Below are 19,691 nucleotides of genomic sequence, written 5' to 3'. Positions count from 1 at the left end.
TGTAAATATTCCAGTTTGCTGAATAAAAGTTCTAACAATGTGTAGAAATCTCCCAGTATAATATGCATTACAAAATGATTCAACACAAAGTTTAAATAATGACAATATTTTATTGGACTTGTCCCAAATAAGTGGCACACCGTCATCTGCAACACAACCTGTCAGCCCATTTGCCTGTTTGTGAAATGTATTAATAATTAATAGTGCAAGGCAGTGTCACTGCAGAAACTTTATACATTTTTTTTTTTACTTTTATATAAACAAACAAAAAAAAGAGGCTTTCTGTGCAGTGCATTTCACCTGGTGCTCTATATATTTTCAAACACATTATCCTGGAACATTTACACCTTTAGGGGGACCTGAGGAAGAAAGAAAGACACATTTAAACAATTTATTTAATATATAATGGATCCCCTTAAGAGTGTGTTGAGCATTTACTTACAGTTCAACACACTTTATCCAAAAGTCAGTCCTGGGATATTAACATCTTGGTTCTCCTCTTATTGTAGAGCCTGACAAGATGCAAAATTAAAAAAAAAAAAAATACACCCAGGGAAATGTGCAAAGTTAATAGTACTACAGAAGAAAAAACATTAACCTCTGTCCCACGGTAGTGGCTCATCGTCATCGTTGTCCTCATCTCTTTGCCTGTGGTACATCACTTTCCTCTGAGCACTCATCTCTGTCCCATTAATACAAAAAGCAGAAATTACCAGGAGACTTAAGTATGGGTATAGAATCTAAATCTCCCCAAACAAAAGCTGTTTGGGAGATTTGATAGGCACTTTTTTAGATAAACTTTTTTGGGTTAAAGACAAAACTGAGATTGAACTTGAGTGTTTCAGTTTTTTCATTTTGGGGACCATTCCTCTAACCTTGTCGTTGGAGAGTGGTTACTTGTCTCCTCTTGGGAATCACATCACCATCTCCCCACCTGCCTTGCCCCGACGTGGTCAGATCTTCTCTGCAGAGTCCGTCTATGAAAGAGTGCATATTTCAAACATTATTTTACATGTGTACTAAAAGATGTTCAAAAAAAGAATAGAGAAATTATTCAGTCAATGAAAATTGAAAAAAGAGAAAGTCCTGGCAGAGACATACCCTGGCATGTTCTGCACTGCAGCTCACTGCTAGTCATCTCTCCAGTGTCACCGTCAGCTGGATCCTGCTTACAAAGGTCATGACCCTCCTCCTGGTCACCTGGATCTAAGGGATCTTTGTACTGACCTCTCTTATACCAAGGTTTTGCATGTCTCGGTGGGACAGAATGGCTCTTCCTGGGTGCAGAATGCTTCCTCACAACCACTCTGACTGGCTGCCCGCAACCTCTTCCATATCTGCTTTCCTCCTCAGAGTCTACAGCTTCATCCCTGTGCATCTTGGAGTTGTGAACTTTGCTCCTTCCTGCACCTTTTGCTAAGCTTTTCCCACAGCAGGCGCACATGAACCTCTTTATGCCTGGCAGCCACACTTCCTCTACTTCTCCAGCAGCTTGAGGGGATCTGCTCACAACTTCTCTAGGCCTCCGACCTGTGTAAATGTGTTTTGGGAAGAGGTCAGCATCTTCCAGATCTGTGGAGAACATTTCATCTCTGGAGGAAAGCTCATCCAGAGATGGACTCAGAACACTCATCCGCTCGTGGGTGGTCTGCATGGAGAGGTAGTTGTAGTAGTAAGGGGCTGCAGGGGAGGAGAGACGTCCAGCTCCAGTTGCTCCAGATGTCAAAACGCTCTCACAGGGCAGCTTGATGATCTGGAAGCTTGGATTTTGTTCTTCCAAAGATGCTGTCTGATGTTCTATCTTTGAGACTTCATCGCCACTTGGTGCATCTTTGAGCGCTGGCAGACTGAAGGGAAAGGAAGGTGATGATGTTGACTGTAGGATGGGATCCTCCCTCTGCTTTGTGAGCTCTTCAGCGTCACATTTGGAAACACTTTGATTAGTCACTGAGGTATCTGACTGGATATCTGTGACTTCTGCCCTCTCGAGAGGGAGGAAATGTTCCTCTTCTGCCAGCTGCTTGAGGTCAGAACACTCTTCATGGACAGAGGAGCTATCCAGAGGCAGCTCCTCTTCCAAACTACCTGACCAGCAGCCGTGAGGACTCAGGACATCTAAGCTCCTTTGGCTCGATTCGCCATCATACACAGCTGTTGTGGAGTCAGTGAACGTCACAGCCGGGGACTCCAAACTGCTATCATCAGGCACCAAAGGCAGGAGGTGAGCAGCACTTTGCTCTTCTCTTTTCTTCTCTTCACCTGGAGAAAACATTCCTGAGGTTTGGGATGCAACACCAGAGTCCAGCTCCCTCTCTGCTCCCTGCAGCTCATTGGCTCTAATTTTATCCAAGCATTCAATAAGCTTGGTTATAGCATCACTGGGGTCAGTTTGAACCTCTGAGCAGGCCATTTCTCGACGTCCATAAGGCTGGGGTGGTTGATGCTGCTGGCGAGGCATATCATTCCAGGTAGGCGTGTGGAAGCGAGGTTCAAACATTCGCCTGTAATCCATTGGGTAAATTGGGGCATGTGGGAAAACAAACCCTGGATACTGCATGTACATGTATGGGTGCATGTAGGGACGCCCCATGTTAAAACCTGGAAAACAAACAAATGAATAGGATTTCAGGCATTTGCTACTAAGTTTTCCAAGTGTCTCAAAACAGTCAGGAGTCCCTTCATAATTCAATTACAATGTAAGTGATGGGGGACACAATACACAGTCCTCCTGTGCAAAAATGTATTTAAAGTTTATCTGAAGCTAAAATTGACTGCAGCTAAACTGGGAAACACTGTCCGAAGAGGGAATTTGATGCTAAAATAAGACTGTAAATAGAGCATATATCCACTTGATATGGCTATCTCAGACTGCTGAAGCCTCATATATCTTTGTCTTCACATCAACTTTTAAATGCATTTTTGCACATTAAAGGCATTTGAAGGGGATCTTTTAATAGCCAGTATGAACAGGAGGAATTACTACATTGACGGAAACCTCTTTCGCTGTTCATATGGACATTTGAGTAGCTTTATACCTCCAGGCAAACCATATTGACTGTATGGGTTGTTCATCTGCCATTGCTGGTAGTGGTAGTAAGGTTGAGATGGTGGCTGAACATAGAAAAAGGGTCTGGGATGAGGAGGTCTCTGCTGTCCGCTCCCAAATGAATGTGGTTGTTTGCCTCCATCTACAGGAAGAAGCAGTGTACATTTAAGACACAAGTATGCATATATTATTTTTTAGTAGACACAAATCACTATTAGTTCAAGTTAACCGTGCTAAAATAATAGCTCAAATTTAGTCAAATTAAAATTTAAAATTAACTTTTGGACATTAAATTATAAGGAAATCTTTACCTTCCATTTTCTTTCACTTTCTTGCTCAACCTGTAAGAAATAAAACACCACAGAAGGACGATGACAGCCAAATAAACATCCCCCAGCAACTGAAAAATTCAAATTTTACATTCAGTCTCTCGATAAACAAACAGAAGTAGATACATCTCACTGTGAGGTCCCTACGACGTTCTACTAACAAAAGCCAAAACATCTCTGCTAATTAGTAATATAGGAAACACCTGCTGCTCTGCTCACTGAGGCCTTCAATTGCAAGCAGACAAGATGGCATCCAGAGTCACTGCTGTAAAATTAAACAGAACAAGAATGGTGTATTTTCTTCTTTTTTTTTTAAACAAAACAAAAAAAACTTGTCCAATAATTAAATGTTCGACCTTTAACACAAAAATGCTTCCAATTCTTACTGTTAAATCATCTGTTTTTATGTAAAGCACATTGAGTTGCCCCTGAGTATGAAATGCACTATATAAATAAAGCTGCCTTGCCTTGCCTTGCCTATAAATCATGTCAGTATCCATGAAAAACACCTGAACTTAGCTTAATGGGTACACTTACCATAACAGTTGAAAACATTAGTGAGAAAATTAGAAAAGTAATCAAAAAGTAATCAAATGTAATAAGTTACATTACTTTGATTAAGTAATTGAAATAGTTACATTACTTATTACATTTTAAATAGGGTAACCAGTAATATGTAACCTATTACATCCCCAAAGTAACCTTCCCAACCCGTAAAACTCAGTCCTCAATGCTTTGGATAAAGGAAAAAAACATATTGTTCAGTCTTGCTGGTATGTCTGTTATGTCTCCGTCCGTCCTGCAGGGGTCGCTGTTCCTCTCTCCACCAGGCCTGGCCGTTCAGTGTGGGCGCATGCGCAGTATCCTCATTTGGCCTCTGGTCTTTCAGGCGCTTATGATGCGCTGAAAGGTTGTCCGCTGCTCAGCTCTTCTTCACAACTGTTTAACGTCTAAACTCGGCTTGAGGAGCTTACTTGGCACTCTCTGCTGACGAGAAAAGCCTCCGTGACGGTCCAGCGAGTGGAGTCTGCCTGCAATTACTGTAAGGAAGCCTGATTTTGGGGGTTGTTGAAGTGGTTAAACTCAGTCAGGTAGCTAGCTTTATTTAGCTGGGTTTAGCAGTTAGCTTATCCGAGCGTGACCGCTCTCTTAATTTGGTCGCAGCGCAGGTTTGAAGCTATCGTGTCCTTTTCTGGAACAATTTCACGATTGAGGTGATGATGGCAGACGCTTAGCTTTCTAACAGCCTTGCTAGTGTGCATGCTACGTGGTTAGCTACCCCGGAACTGTGGGGCGCAGGGAAGCTAAAGCTGCTAACTTGCCCGCGGGGTGGAAATCAAGCAAGTGTCGCTGCTCGAGCTGTGTGTGTAACATCACATCCGAGCTGGCCCATCAGATGTGTGTCGGTCAAAAGACGAGGATGGCCACCTCGGTAACGTTTAATGAAAAGATGCAAAAAGGATGGTGATAGTGAGGTTAGCTAGCCTCAGTGAAGGCCTGTGTGTCTAATGTTACTTTGCCTTGTTTGAGAGAGAGCAGGCAGGGTTTGTTTTGGACATGGTGGCCAGTCAGCACCAAGCAAGTTCAAAATATGTCACATAACAGATAAGCGATATTTAATTGATTTGATTTAGTGATAAAATGCTTAAGTAACCCCTTTACTCCGAGTATTATAAAGGGAGAAGATGTTTCAAATGGGTTATCGTCTGCTTGTTCAGCTATTTACTGTGCAATATTGGTATTTCAATTGTGTGCAATATTCATATAATATACATATATATTTATTTCACTTTAATCTGTGCAATAAGAATATCACCTCTGGTATATTACCACTCAATACCAATATTACTCTTGTAAATAATGTCACGATTATCTTTATTACATATTTTTACTATTATTGTTCTTATTCTTTTTGTACTTATTTATTGTTCTTTATTCTTTTGTTATTGCTGCTCTTATATTCTATTTTGCTGTAACAATGCAAGTTTCCCCATTGTGGGACTAATAAAGGAATATCTTATCTTTTCTAAGCTTTTTGAAGTTGATATATGCAGATGGCCTAATGTTATCTAGTATTAAGTATTAATCAAAGTGCAAATACTAAGTAATCAAATCAATGAGTAATACCAACACAGCAATGTTAAAAATACTACATTACAAGCAAAGGTCCTGTATGAAAAATCCGACTTAAGTAAAAATATATGTATAAGTATTAGCAGCAAAATCTAGTTTAAGTAATCAAAGTAAAAATAGCACTTTGGTCCCTGTGACTGATATAGTATTATAAATGACATCATTAGATTATTAATACTGAAACAGCAGTGTGGAAGCAGCATGTTAATGTTGTAGCCAGGTTTTAAAGAAATACTGAGGTCAACACAAGGGGTTCATCATCATTTTAGTGCCTTTTTAAAAATTGTAATACTTATCATATGAAATAATGCCAGTGATAACAATATACTACAATCACAATAAGTCACAAATATGGCCAATTTTGAAATTCCTCTTTTTTTAAACTTCAGTTTCTTTATTGCATTAAAATCACTTTCACTGTTAACCCTCCCATACTGTTCATACATTCCCTGTCAGCCATTAATACATGTTTAATGCATCCTTCTGTTTGATTAATCTTATGGAAACAGAGGTTAAATTTGTACATTTGCATATATAAAAATGTAGAAAATATGTATTTTATTTCCATATTTGTATACTGTGGTTCACATTAGGAAAAGTCTGGCTAAAATAAATGTATATAGGGTGTTTTTACAGCTCTCAAGTAGCATAACTGCTGTATCTTTCAGGTTTTGTCCCAAATTGATTGTCCAACACTTATTTCTCAAGTTCATCCAAACAGTAAGCCACAATTTAAAAGTTATAAATGGCATGACATTGAGAAATTAGTGTATAAAATGTAGTAGAACAAAGGCTACTAAGCTTTAGTTTAGTAAGGATATCTGACTGAACCTAACCACAACATCAAAATGCATTTTTAAAAGTATTAATTTATTTAAATAATAAAATGAGTGTGTGTATTACTGTCAATGAGTGTTTTATAAAAGGTATAAACAAGAAAAAAAACAATACAAACTCATGATGAAAATCTACAATGGAAGCATCCCAAACAAGAAAGAAAGGAATAATGCTAATGACAGCAGCTAACCACAGGTGAATGAAGCCTCCTCCCTATGAGGGCCTCCTCCCACAATTGAAAAGCTATTTAGGCACTGGAGGAAAAATGACATAAATATTCCTTCTTGGTTTTTGGCCAGGGTTTGAAGTCTTCAGATTAACAAGCCTAAACAAGCTGCTCCGAGTTATTGCCCTTGATGAAGTCACAACGGGGAGACGAGCAACGAATTAGCACAGATTAATCAGTTAGTTGTGCTTTTTGGAGCCAGGAATATTGCTTACCTAATGTACTGTAGCCTACTGCCCAGTTTTTCTTGTGTGTGTTTTTTTGTCTTGTTTTTTACTCTTGAGTGAAGGGGATAGCCAGGAGGGGATGGAAATAATTTGATGGTTGCTACACCCACCAAATAATGATGTGTTCAATACAAGGGAAGAAAGAGGTGCAGGGACATTTTTGACCTGGAAAATTTCAATTTGATTCAAACTTATTTCTTTGTTCCACAGATTCAAGAAAGCTGTATAAGAATGTTAAACAGATATATTTAATGTGTTTTAAATTAAATATCTACCAATAGATAACATGCCCCTTAAGATAAGATGTACAATACTGTAAATTGAATTCTTATTTGCAAGAAAATAGCAAGAACCAAGTGATAAGATACCCAAGAGATCACTGTAAGGCCTCGCTCAAGGTGCTTTAAAGATACAAATAATCACAACATTAAACTCCGGTAACAGCTCATTGTCTTATTTTTCAGGTTTGTAACTTTAAACTCTGAGTATTTCAGTAAGTGTAATTCACCAATACACAAGCCTGAGCCGGGCAGAGCTACATCCGTCAGGTTGATGTTAGGCATTAAGTAAATTATCACCATGTCATAAATTCTCTCCACAGTGCTTTGTTGAAATGGTCTCGACCAACATCATTGGAAAGTGCAGCAGTAAGCTGTGCTGCTTGAAGCCAGTTTGCCATTGTTGGTAAATTGGCTTAATGGCTCTAGGTCATGGTAACCTGCCAAAAATTCTATTAAGCTAATTTTCAGCTCTATATTTTTTTATTTTGGACTCTTTGCATGATTCACAGTAAAAAAAAACAACTCCTTATTTATCGTATATTGGCTCTTTATGCAGCCTTTAAGTTCAGCTTCTTTCTCCTAACAATCTGTTTTAGCCCCTTTCTCTTTAAGGAGACCCCCCCCCTTGAACCCACTCCGTTCTGATTGGCTAGCTTTACGTATTACGTTTCCTGCTTCAAATTAAAAGCTTTTAAATGATTGTATATCAAGAGACTTTTAATGTAAATAATTTACAGGAAGTGAAACGTGTTTGTCACTGAATTAGCAGAGCTTAATTAGCGGTGTTTAAAAAACTGTAGACACAACAACCTACGGAGATATTCTTTCATTGTATCAGTTAAAATAGGCCGACGTCAGCTCGAGCTGAAAGTAGAAAAAAAATGTTAGAAAACCAAGTGTTCAGGGATTGCTTTACCTTCGTTTACCTCATTATTTGACATGTTGGCCACATTTAACATGAATTTCTGACATTGTAACATGTATATGTCTGAAAATAAGGGAAAGCATAATAGGTGTTGACAACATTTTACCCACATGAGCTCAAACTGATTAATACACTACTATTAATGAGAAATCACAAGTTAAACATGATTTGAATCATGTGGCAAGTATCTGTATATCATCGTGTATAGGTATTTATTTTTTACGTTGACGTTTCTCAGAGAGTAAGCCTCGCTTTCACAGGACCTGATCTCATTCACACCTTGAAGCAGCTCAGTCTGATGTGCTGCCACCGAGCAGCTCCACTCTGGCAGTTTTTGGGTTAAGTGTCTTGCTCAAGGGCAACTCAGTGGTGGTAATGAAGTAATTTTCCCACCAACTGTAATTCTACCGCTCCAGAGATTGAACTGACAACCTTCTGGTCACAAGCTTGCTTCTTGAAACATTAGACCACTTGAAGCAAAGTGTTCAGTGATATTCACAAGGCTGAATTGAGCCCTGCTGTCCAAAAGGATTTAAATACTAAGATAACTGAAGCCCACAGACTCCGAGATGATCTTATCCTTATGCTTCTTGAAGGCTTAAACACAGTGGAAAACACTGAAGGGAAATTCTGATTTTAGTCTACTTTTGACTGTGAATCTGGATCTGCACCGTGGCCCATAAATCAAAACATGAATGGAATAGCCTCTCTCGTAAAGCATGTGAATACATTTCATTCAGAGTCTGTAGTGCTTGTAAAATAGTCATTGTGAGTGCTCAGTGCCCAGAGGCAAGCTAGCTGCTTCCACTCAGACTGACTGTCAGTGCAGTTTCTGGAAGTGAGGGATGAAGAAGGGGGTGGGGGGGTGGCAGGTGACGTGCAAGGAGAGACAGGCTGTTGAAAGTGCAGTTTTCAGGATGATTGCTGGTCTGACATGTCAAAAGAGAAAGGAAATGAGAGAGATGAAGGCAGCTCATAGAGGATTCATGTCTTATTTTTTTCTGTGCTGCTAATTTGAATTCTGGACTCATCTTTGCTCTTTTTGTCATTTTTTCCTCTCCTGTGTTTTTCAGACATGCACTGATGTAGCTTCATTGCGACAGTTGTCCGGCTCTCCCTCTACCTCCGGTCTCCCAGTGCCTCACTGCATGACCTCAGACAACACATTAGCGTAGAGCTACAAGGGGAACCCGCCCCCTTCCTCATCCAGCACCCCCCTTCCTCTTGAGTCCTCTAACTGTGACGCTTGATCGCTACGACGATACGACCTTCTCATCTCACCTTTCAACTCATCTCCAGCAGGAGGGAGCAGCAGGCTTTTTTTTTTTGACAAAGGAGCTGAACGCCTCCATTTGGGCCAGTGGAGGTGTTTAAGAGCCGTACCCCCTGTTTATCCTCTTTAATTCTCACATTTTTTTATTTTTTTCTCCATTCTCCTGATTGGCTTGAGTCCGGTTCTGCCGGCCACGTGACTTTTCAAAACTGGGGCGCGATTCATGGGATGCAACCATGTCGGATCTCAGTGAGCGCAGGCCGGTCAACACGGACTACGCTGTCTCCCTGCTGGAGCAGCTCAAGTTCTTTTACGAACAGAAATTACTGACTGACATTGTGCTGCTGGTGGAGGACACGGAATTCCCGTGTCACAAGATGGTCCTGGCCACATGTAGCTCCTATTTCAGGTGAGTGCACCACATGGTTGTCAGAATAACTCATGTTGTACGTCGGGGGGATTTGTGTTCTCGTGGCTGATTGTGCACATGCTTTGTGCAGTACAGCTCTTCTCAGTTTGTCTCCTACAGTTTCAATAAATAATGCACCATAAGGCTGTTGGGGTTTTTGGGTTTTAAAAGACGGCAATTACTCCCCTTCAGTCTGATTGTGAAAAGGTGTAGGTGTGCTGTCATTATGTATCGTGGTTGTTATGTCTGTAAATGCTCGCCTCCTACAGTTACAATGAATAATACACCATGTCGTAGAGCAAGCGTTATCCACTCTATACATGGAGGATGGATATTAAGTGGATGGTATTTCCTTGAAAGCCAGGACTCGAGTCGCCCTCTGCGCCACTTATTCTGCTTCTGATATATTTCTACACGGAACAAATGAAGCAATCTCTAACCTGTAGTTCCACAGATGTAACCCTCGAGGCCCTTGGGAGGCCTCATTTGTACGCACAACATTGCATAATGAAGTGTGTGCACTGCAGTGAATATGACGGAGCAGCAGCCTCGGCTCTGGGAAGAGTCCATCTGTACATGACAGGAGCTCATGCAGCATTTGAACACGCTGTCTACCCGCCCTCCCCTCCCTCTTTCACTGCACAAACGCATACTAAGAAAAGGTCCCGACGACTTAATGCCTCTCTGACACGCCACCTCTTCCCCAAATCTTCCCCACTGTTTCCCACATATTCGTTATCTGGTGCGAACATGCAAAGCATTTCCCCTCCAGGGTTCAGAGGTGTTGGGGCACTTCCTCTTAGCTGCTTCTCCTTCTCTCTCTCTATGTCTCTGTCTCTCTCTCTCTCTCAGTCTCAGTCTGCTGCCTCTCATACCACCACCACCTCTCTCCTCGCACGTCTCACTTCGGGGTGAGGGGTACCGCGGGACTCTGGAGAGAGCCTGTGTTTGTATGGGAAAGTCTGGTCACGTAGGTCTTGCTGAGAGATGGAGAAGAAAGGGGCATGGGTGGAGTTGTTGGTGGGGGGTGTAAGGGGTATGCCTGCAGGGTTCATAATACAGCCTTGAAGGTTTAGCCCCTGCTGTGAGCAAAAACGGCACACACTCCCTGTACAGGAGGGCACGGTTGTTTGGCAGACAAATTATTATTAAAGGGTTCAGTTTACTTTAATTACTGATGAACCCCCTTCCCCCTCCCCCTCCCCCCTCCTCTTTGCCCTTAATATGTTGGAAAATCTTGAGAAATCACAATCATGAAAAGCCTAATACAACACCTCCAAATGGACTGTTTAAGAGCTGCAACTAACAGTTATTTTCATTATCGATTAATCTGCCAAATCTATTTTTTATTTCATTTTTGCCTATAAAATGTCAGAAAATGGTGAATAGCCTTTGTAATTTTCCACAGCCCCAGTTGACCTCTTCACATGCCTTGTTTTGTCCGACCAACAGTCCAAAACCCCAAAGATATTCAGTTTACATCACAAAAGACAAAGAAAGCCATAAAGTCTTAACCTTTCAAAAGCTGGAACTATTAAATGGTCAGTGGGTTTTTACTTTAAAAAATTACAAACGATTGTTGGTTTATCAAGATAGTAATTATGGATTTATCATTCATTATTGATTACTCTTGCGTTAATTGTGTGTAAATGTATCGCAGCTCAGGTCTGAAGGCGGGAGCATTTTACCCATAACCTATTGTTTCCTCTTTGATGTACACATAAAAACTGAACGCAGCGCATGTTGACCGAGAAATGGCTCAAACGATTATTTGATTATCAAAATTATTGTAGTTGAATCATCTGTCGACTAATAAACCAACACTATTTGTGCTCTGTAGTGCCGTTTATGGATTCAGCTCCTACCTGAAGGTTCATTGTTGTTGTTGCATGTAGGTTTCAAACCCTCTCCTCTGTGTTTGGTAGCCGTTTACCCGGAAAAATCATTTGGCACAGAGGCGACGTGTTTGTGCATTCCAGAGCAGCAATTGTATGTTTTGTGGGATAAACAGAAGAATTGCAAAGTAAGCATGTGCTGTGATAGCCACCAAGTAGGTGGTGCCCCCGATTAGAGAAAAAAAAGTAATGAAGAAAACAGTTTTACACTGTTATGCACACTGTTTATTTGACATGTGATTTTTGGCAAGTGCAGAACAGAAACATCACAAACCAGCTTGAGAAAATAACAGTTACACAGATGCGTAAAATGTGAGAAATTGATGTTGTTAAAGAGGCTTTGACTACAGAGGCTGCAGCAACACAAGAGTCAGAGCAGAGAGATTCCCAGCTGGAACTCAGCTGTTAGGTGTAATCGGTAAACTGTAACGTATTTAGTGCCACTTCCTGCCATTTTGTCTCAAGAAAATTGGGTTGGTAGATGAGCTAAAATCATTGTCCAACAACTTTTTTAACTACTTTATCAAGTCTGCAGCAGTACAATGAATCAGATTTCAATATTCAAGTAATCATTTTAGTACATTTTAAGCAAAAAAGTGATCATGAATTGAAAATATCTGGGACTGTTGATCGCACAAAACAAGAAGTGTGAGTGCGTCACTTTGGGCATTGTTGGCCATTTTTCTGACATTTTATAGGACAAACGATGAATTGAGATAATGTGCTTTGTAACTGTCCTTGTAATGAAAAGAAAGCTTTGGAAGATGTGACAAAATATCCAAAATCTCAGTTAATATCTGGTGTCGTTTCACTGTCACTGTTAATAACACAGCTCAGTTCAGTACCATTCAGTCTACAATTCATGTTGCTTTCAAATGACGTAACCACAGTGGGATATTAGCTCCAGCATACAGTTAAAGCTATCCTACGAGTGTCCAGCCGTCATTAGGAACCTTTTTTAATTTAAAATACAAACTTTGAAATGTAAAACAATGACCGAAACAGTTTGGAGGTGTTTCGCCCACTGTGGAATAAACTTTCAGCCGATAAAGGCCACATTTCTCTTACTGTCTTGAGCCGTGTGAGATCCTGCAGTTTATTTCCCTTGTTCAGTAACTTCCGTCTTGACTGATGGCCCTCCGTCGTTGTCGTCTTACTCTTGCAGGGCGATGTTCATGAGCGGACTCAGCGAAAGCAAACAGACCCACGTCCACCTGAGGAACGTGGACCCGGCCACTCTGCAGATCATCATCACCTACGCCTACACGGGCAACCTGCCGATCAGCGACAGCACCGTGGAGCCGCTGTACGAGACCGCCTGCTTCCTACAGGTCGGTGCAAACACCTCACACCATCACATTTACAGTCAAGGTTCAAGTCTGGTGATATTCTGGATTCTTCTTATTGTTAATCCACTAAAGAAACAGCAAAACCAACAATGAAATGAACTACTTAGAAAGTATTGTGTGTGTATCCAAAGCCTGATATGTCTCTCTATATTCCTCTGTGCCGTAGAGTTTCACCGTTGTCCAAAAAACTATTAAAAACTCATCAGTGAGCCACATGATTGTTCCATCATCACCACAAACACACACACACTGTAGTTTATTTTGACTCAATCCCACACACACTGTCCTGCTGCCAGAAATACTCACTAGAGCGTAGCGTTGGGCGATATATGTGTGTAATACTCGGGAGAGACTCAGCAGCCAGACATTTCTCTGTTAATGAGAATAGCTGGTCCACTCAAAGGTCAGTCCACATTAAATGAGGTTAGGCTAATCCATTGTTGCTAATTTCGGGGCTAACCCCCTCATCTTTAATCAGCACATGGAAAGCAGGACACGGGAACTTGGCTTGAATCTTGAGGAGTTGTATTTATTCACTGACGAATAAGCTAAACTTTACACACCTTGCACTGATCCATTTACAGCTTTAACTTTTACCTTCATACTCTGCACCAGTCGTCAGCGGCAGCAGCCTCATTGTCTCACACACACACACACACACACTTTCTCTCCTGACCGCACACTCACTACTCAAACCAAACCACCTACGCACTGAACTATCCCTTAAAGGAGCTATGCTACTTTTATAATGCTATAGTAATTTAAGAATAAGAATAACAAAAATAATAATAATGCATTTTATTTATAGAGCGCTTTTATCAAAGACAATTCAAATAATAACACCATAAAGAATAAATGAAAACACAATCAATAAAAGAAATGCAGAGAAGAAGATACAAGATAGAAAAACAAAGTATAAAGAAACAATCAAACATTAAAAGTGGATTTTGAGTGGATGCAAAAAAAAATTGCGAAATGTGCCACTTTGAATGAAGGACTGTTGTGGGGCTTCTTAGTAGCCAAATATCACCAGCCAAAAAGTATTCATGATGACGACGTGTAAACTTTGTTACTATAGGTCATTGTGGACAGAGCATGCTGTTGCTGATGTTTATTCTCCTTTCACATCCTTGATTCATGATGTTCAGGTTCATTTACCTCAGTGACAAATGAGCACAAATCTCTGTATACTGTGACTGTTTCACTCATGTTTTCATCTGCCAGACTTATGACTGTCTCTCTGTTCTGTGTCTCATCCAGGTGGAGGACGTCTTGCTGCAGTGCAGAGACTATCTGGTGAAGAAGATAAACGCTGAAAACTGCGTCCGCATGCTGAGCATTGGTGACCTGTTCAGCTGTAGCGAGCTAAAACAAAGCGCCAAGCGAATGGTGGAGCACAAGTTCCCCATGGTCTACCGGCAGGAGGCCTTCCTTCAGCTTTCCCACGAGCTGTTGATAGACGTCCTGAGCAGCGACAACCTCAATGTGGAGAAGGAAGAGACGGTGCGTGAGGCGGCCATGCTGTGGTTGGAGTACAACATGGAAGCACGCTCGCAGCACCTGTCCTCCGTGCTCAGTCAAATCCGCATTGATGCACTGTCTGAGGTAACGCAGCGCGCCTGGTTCCAGGGCCTGCCACCCAACGACAAGTCTGTCGTGGTGCAGGGCCTCTACAAGTCCATGCCCAAGTTCTTCAAGCCTCGGTTAGGCATGACCAAAGAGGAGATGCTGATCTTCATGGAGGCCATGTCAGAAACGCAGGGCGAGGGATATGTAATGGCTGCAGCCGTGCCTACAACAGTAGTGTGTTACAGCCCACAGGCGGAGAAAGTGTACAAACTGAGTAACCCACCAGGAGACCTGCAGAAGGTGGGCACCCTCGTCACCCCCGACAACGACGTGTTCATAGCGGGCGGACAGATCCCTCTCAAGAACTCTATCACCAACCACGGCAAGAGTGGCAAGTTACAGGCGGTGTTCCGCTCAGTTGATAGTTTCTTCTGGTTTGACGCCCAGCAGAACGCCTGGGTGCCCAAAACCCCAATGCTCTGTGCCAGAATCAAGCCCTCGCTGGTCTACTGTGAGGGTTACATCTATGCAATCGGGGGAGATAATGTCGGAGGGGAGCTGAACAAGCGCACAGTGGAGCGCTACGACTGCGAGAAAGACGAGTGGAGCATGATGAGTCCGTTGCCCTTCGCCTGGAACTGGAGCACGTCTGTTGTGGCACACGACTGCATCTACGTGATGACCCACGACCTGATGTACTGCTACTTCCCCCGAGCCGACACCTGGGTGGAGATGGCCATGCGCAAGACCAGCCGCTGTTTTGCTTCTGCAGCTGCCTTCGGTGACCTCATTTTCTACATTGGCGGCCTCCACGTGGTCAGCAACTCTGGCATCCGCTTACCGACGAGCACCATCGACGGCTCCTCTGTCACCGTGGAGATCTATGATGTCAATAAGAACGAGTGGCGCCTGGCCGCCAACATTCCTGCCAAGCGTTACTCGGACCCATGTGTGCGGGCAGTGGTGCTGCTCAACTCACTGTGCATTTTCATGCGTGAAACCCACATGAACGAGCGTGCCAAGTACGCAATCTATCAGTACGACATGGAGCTGGACCGCTGGTACCTGCGGCAGCCCGTATCCGAACGCGTGCTCTGGGATCTGGGCAAGGACTTCCGCTGTGCAGTGGGGAAGCTGTACCCCTCCTGTCTGGAGGAATCCCCATGGAAACCCCCAACCTACCTCTTCTCTCCCGACGGAGCCGAGGAGTTCGAGGTCGATGGGGAGCTGGTGTCCCTCCCTCACGTATAGCTCTTAACCTCCCCCCTCCCCTACCTCGCTGACTGAACCAGGAATCTGTAACGCAGAGGGATGAACATGAAGGGGGGGCAGATCAGTTCTCTGACAAAATGAAAGGGTTTGACGTTATCTGTGTTCTAGAGGGATCTCTGGACTTTGGAGGCTTGCGTTAGCTACAGCTGATGCTGATTGAACAATGCAGCCCGACAAGCTTGGAGCGAAAAGATGCCCCTGAAAAAATACTAGTAATCTGAAAATTTCTGTTTTTTTTTTTTTTTTTTCATTCATCTTATTTTGTCAGTTGTGACATCTGTTAGATATTATTACAAGTCTGTCATACTGTTTCTACAATGTGATAATCTAAACGTCAACTGATTTTTGTGATGATAATGAGGATGATGATGCACTTAACTGGTAAAACCTTCTCTCGGAATGACAATGGCAACTGTACCAAAATCCCCCAGCCCCCCCCTCCGATTGTGGCTTCCCTCTCTTTCCCCCTTCTCTTTTTTTTCTTCTTCTTACGCCGCTGTTAAAGGAAAAGTCTGTGGAAAATCTATCATTTGAGCTTCAAAACTGTTGAAAAGGAGGCTCTGAAAAAAGTTAGTAGCTTGCTCCTTTTTTATGAGGGCAGCGGATCAGTCAGCTTTGATTCACAGCAGCGAAAATGCAGGTGAATGGTGTCAAAAAGAAAAGTAAAAATGATGTGTAGAAACTTCTCAATACACTCCTGTGGCTTAATAGCTGTAGATCTGTCCACTTGGTTAAAATAAGCTCTTTTCTGGTTGAGCTTTGGTGGACAGCAAAGATGTATTTTAAACACAGTATTGGTTTGAGAAGTTTTTATGAATGTTTTGATATTGAACCTGAAGGTTTATTACTGGAAAATGACAAAAAAAAATTACTTTGAACAAAGTCCTCTTACTGGAAGAATTCTGGTGCTTTCAGCCACATCTTTTGTCTTTCATCAGCAAATAGTTTTATGTGGTAACTGAGCCATTTTCATGACAACCATGCAAAATCTGTCCACTAATGAGGGCCATTTCTGTGAGGAATTTTCTTTGTCATGGAATTTAAAATTCACTTACATCAAGGACATTGTCTTAATTTTGTGATTAAATAATTTGAATCATTTTAGTCTAAAATGAGTCAAAAGTTTAAAAAAAATCCCAGAGCTCAAACCTTTTAAATTGATTATTTTTCTAACCAGCCATTAAAAAATCCCCAAACTATTCAATGCAGTCTCACATTTGAGAAGCTGGAACGTCTCTTAAATGGTAGAGTTTAAATGACCTGTTAGTTGATAGAAAATTAACCAGCAGCAGTTATTGTTCGAGCCATTTCTCAAGCTAAAAATTGTATAATATTCTCTGGTTACAGTATGTTAAATATTTGCTTATTTTGTCTGTTTTTATATCACTGTAAACTGAAAACTGAATACCTTTTCTGAGTTTTGGATTGTTGGTCAGACAAAATGAGCAATTTTAAGATGATTATTTGAGTTCTGGATTTCAATTTCAATTTTTTACTATTTTCTGCTAGTTTATAGACCAAATGGTTTAATTATCAGCTGATTATTTTCTTGAGTAATAGATGAAAATACTAGTTAGTTAATTGATCTTTTTGACAAGATTTTTGCTGGCACTCTGGGTTTCTGTATGTATTGTAACGTCTGTGAATCCAAGCTGAAACCAAACTTTTCAGACCCTCCTTTTGAGCCTTTTTGAGGACAAAAGATAAGATTATTCAGTGGCATATTCCTTTAAAAACAGGATTCATCTTTTTTTTTTCTTTGCAAGGCCCCGCAGACGAGAGGAACAGGGGCCGTGGTTTTCGGTAGGGGTGGGAGGGTTGACGGGGGGGAAAAAACGTTTTAAAAAAGGGAGAGGGGGAGAGGGTTTAAAAGAGGGTGACTGCAGGTCCGGTCACCCCGTCACCTCTCCTCCCTCACCGCTCTGTCCTCCAACTCGACTCCACTATAGCACCTCCACAGCCTGTCTGTCAGTCTGTTTGCACACAGGTCTTCCACACAGCCAGCAGTTTACACCTCACTCTATCCATCGTCACATCATCATGACACTTCTTTTTGTTTTCTTCTTTCCACGAGGGTCTCTGCAAATACACACATCTCCACTCTCAGTACAAAACATAGGTTTCAGGCTCATGCATTTTTTCTTTTTATTTCCAAGCTGCTGAAATATATATATATATATATAAAATAAAATATATATTTTTCATATGTTTAAAAGACAACTGTTTTAGTGTGGGGAAAATAACCAGGTCTATTTTGTATTAGTGTCTTTTTTAATTTAATATCAGACATTACTGTAGTGTGATTGTGAGTAGAAATCCATTTTCCTATCAGATTTAATTTTTCTCGAGTGAATATTGAGGAATCTTGCTGCTGATTGGTTGTGAGAGGAGAGGGCTGGCCCAGGGCTGTTGCTATGGAAATTGTCCCAGCAACCACTAGCAGTAGTGGAGAGGGCGGGTTGGGGAGGGAAAGGGGTCTCCTCCTACCTTAAAAACATGAGCACAGGTGCTTCATGACAAACCTTACTAGCATGTTTGGCTGCATCATATTCCTTTGGCACTGTATTTTGAATGAACGTTAATTTATTAAAAAACATACCAAAAACGTTCCTGAAACTGACTCCCTGTTTGTGTCTAAAATGTGCTGCTTTTTAAAAAATGTTTTATTGTTTATCTGCAGTTTTTGTTTTTTGGTCCTAAAAAGGTCAGTGTCTCAGCACTTAGTCGATAAATTGATTAAAAGATTGACAAAAATAATCACTATTTTGATAATCTGTAAATCATTTGTCATTTTTAAAAGAAAAAGATGATCATTCCTCTCTTCCAGATAGTCATTTTTCAGAGATTGCTGTGATTCTTTTTGATGTTATAGTAAATTGAATATCTTTGGATTTTGGACAGTGGTTGAACAAAACAGGCAACTTTATGACGTCATCTTGGATTTTTGTAAACAGATGGAAATTTAAAACAGCTATTTTTGTGATCAAACTTTTTCACTTTTTTTTTATCAGCATATTTAGCTTCTTTGCATAAAAGGTGATATACAAATAAAGTTATCTTATTGTAATTTATTTTCAAAAGCAAGATAATCTTCAGATTAATAGATAATGAAAACGACACCTTCAAAGGTTTTTTTTGTCCCACTAAGTCCATAACCCCAAGATATTTAATTTACTATTATATAAATCAGCAAAGAGTTGCAAAATCATCACATCTAAGAAGCATTTTGCTTAATTAAACACTTAACTACATGTATCTAAATTTAATTTTCATCTCACTATAATTCCAAAATCCATACATGGTGCCAAGAATTTAGTCTGGAAAAAAGAACTTGAAACACTAATTGTTGTGTGCTGTTAGGTTATTTGATTAGTCTGTTGACAAAACAATGAATCAATTTTGAAACCCAGCCTTTTTCATTGATCATGAAAAAAGTGTACTTGTTGATTTGAAATTCACACAGGTAAAGATCACATCATTATGTAATGATTTTTTAAAGTTTTTGGCCTTTTATCAGACATTAGTAAGAAAATGAAGGATACTTGAGGCTGTGGTAAATGATTAATCAAAAGAAATTCTAATTAGATTATGAATCAATAATGCAAACAGTCTGGACCCCGTCACCACGCCAGTCAGTCAGGATTGCAGGGTGTGAGCGTTGAGGTCGCTGGGTTCACTGTGTCCCTTTGATGCTGCCAAATCGTTGTCAGACATCACATGGGTGCGTTTTTGTTCAGCCATGTGCTACCACCAAAACAACCAATCCCCCGCCCCTAACCCCCTCTTCCACACACACAAACACTCACCACCACTTTGTTTGGCTGACCTACATTTGTACACAGACACAAAACAGACTGATAAAAATAAAAAAAGACTTATTCCAAATTAGTCGACTAAAATACAAAAAGCCTGCAGTATAT

At 41.0% G+C, this 19,691-nt stretch overlaps 2 protein-coding genes across 2 annotated transcripts; one reads left to right on the top strand and one right to left on the bottom strand.

Moving 5' to 3' along the window:
* Positions 1 to 257: 257 nt before the first annotated feature.
* buc (bucky ball) lies at positions 258 to 3,638 on the bottom strand. Its single transcript, XM_062441775.1, has 8 exons — positions 3,579 to 3,638; positions 3,358 to 3,387; positions 3,036 to 3,188; positions 1,102 to 2,598; positions 876 to 977; positions 599 to 682; positions 443 to 512; positions 258 to 359 (listed from the first exon to the last, which is right to left on the bottom strand). The coding sequence occupies exons 2-7, from the start codon at positions 3,362 to 3,364 to the stop codon at positions 481 to 483; spliced, it is 1,875 nt and encodes a 624-aa protein (XP_062297759.1). The 5' UTR covers positions 3,365 to 3,387; positions 3,579 to 3,638; the 3' UTR covers positions 258 to 359; positions 443 to 480.
* A 529-nt stretch (positions 3,639 to 4,167) lies between these two features.
* On the top strand, positions 4,168 to 17,561 carry kbtbd2 (kelch repeat and BTB (POZ) domain containing 2). The gene is made up of 4 exons (XM_062441549.1): positions 4,168 to 4,417; positions 9,078 to 9,686; positions 12,747 to 12,912; positions 14,191 to 17,561. Exons 2-4 carry the CDS (start codon positions 9,514 to 9,516, stop codon positions 15,748 to 15,750), a joined length of 1,899 nt encoding a protein of 632 aa, XP_062297533.1. The 5' UTR covers positions 4,168 to 4,417; positions 9,078 to 9,513; the 3' UTR covers positions 15,751 to 17,561.
* The last annotated feature ends 2,130 nt before the right edge of the window (positions 17,562 to 19,691 follow it).

This window comes from Scomber scombrus, chromosome 20 (genome assembly GCF_963691925.1).
Source record: "Scomber scombrus chromosome 20, fScoSco1.1, whole genome shotgun sequence".
NCBI lineage: Eukaryota > Metazoa > Chordata > Actinopteri > Scombriformes > Scombridae > Scomber > Scomber scombrus.
This window is presented reverse-complemented; position numbering and strand designations above follow the sequence as displayed.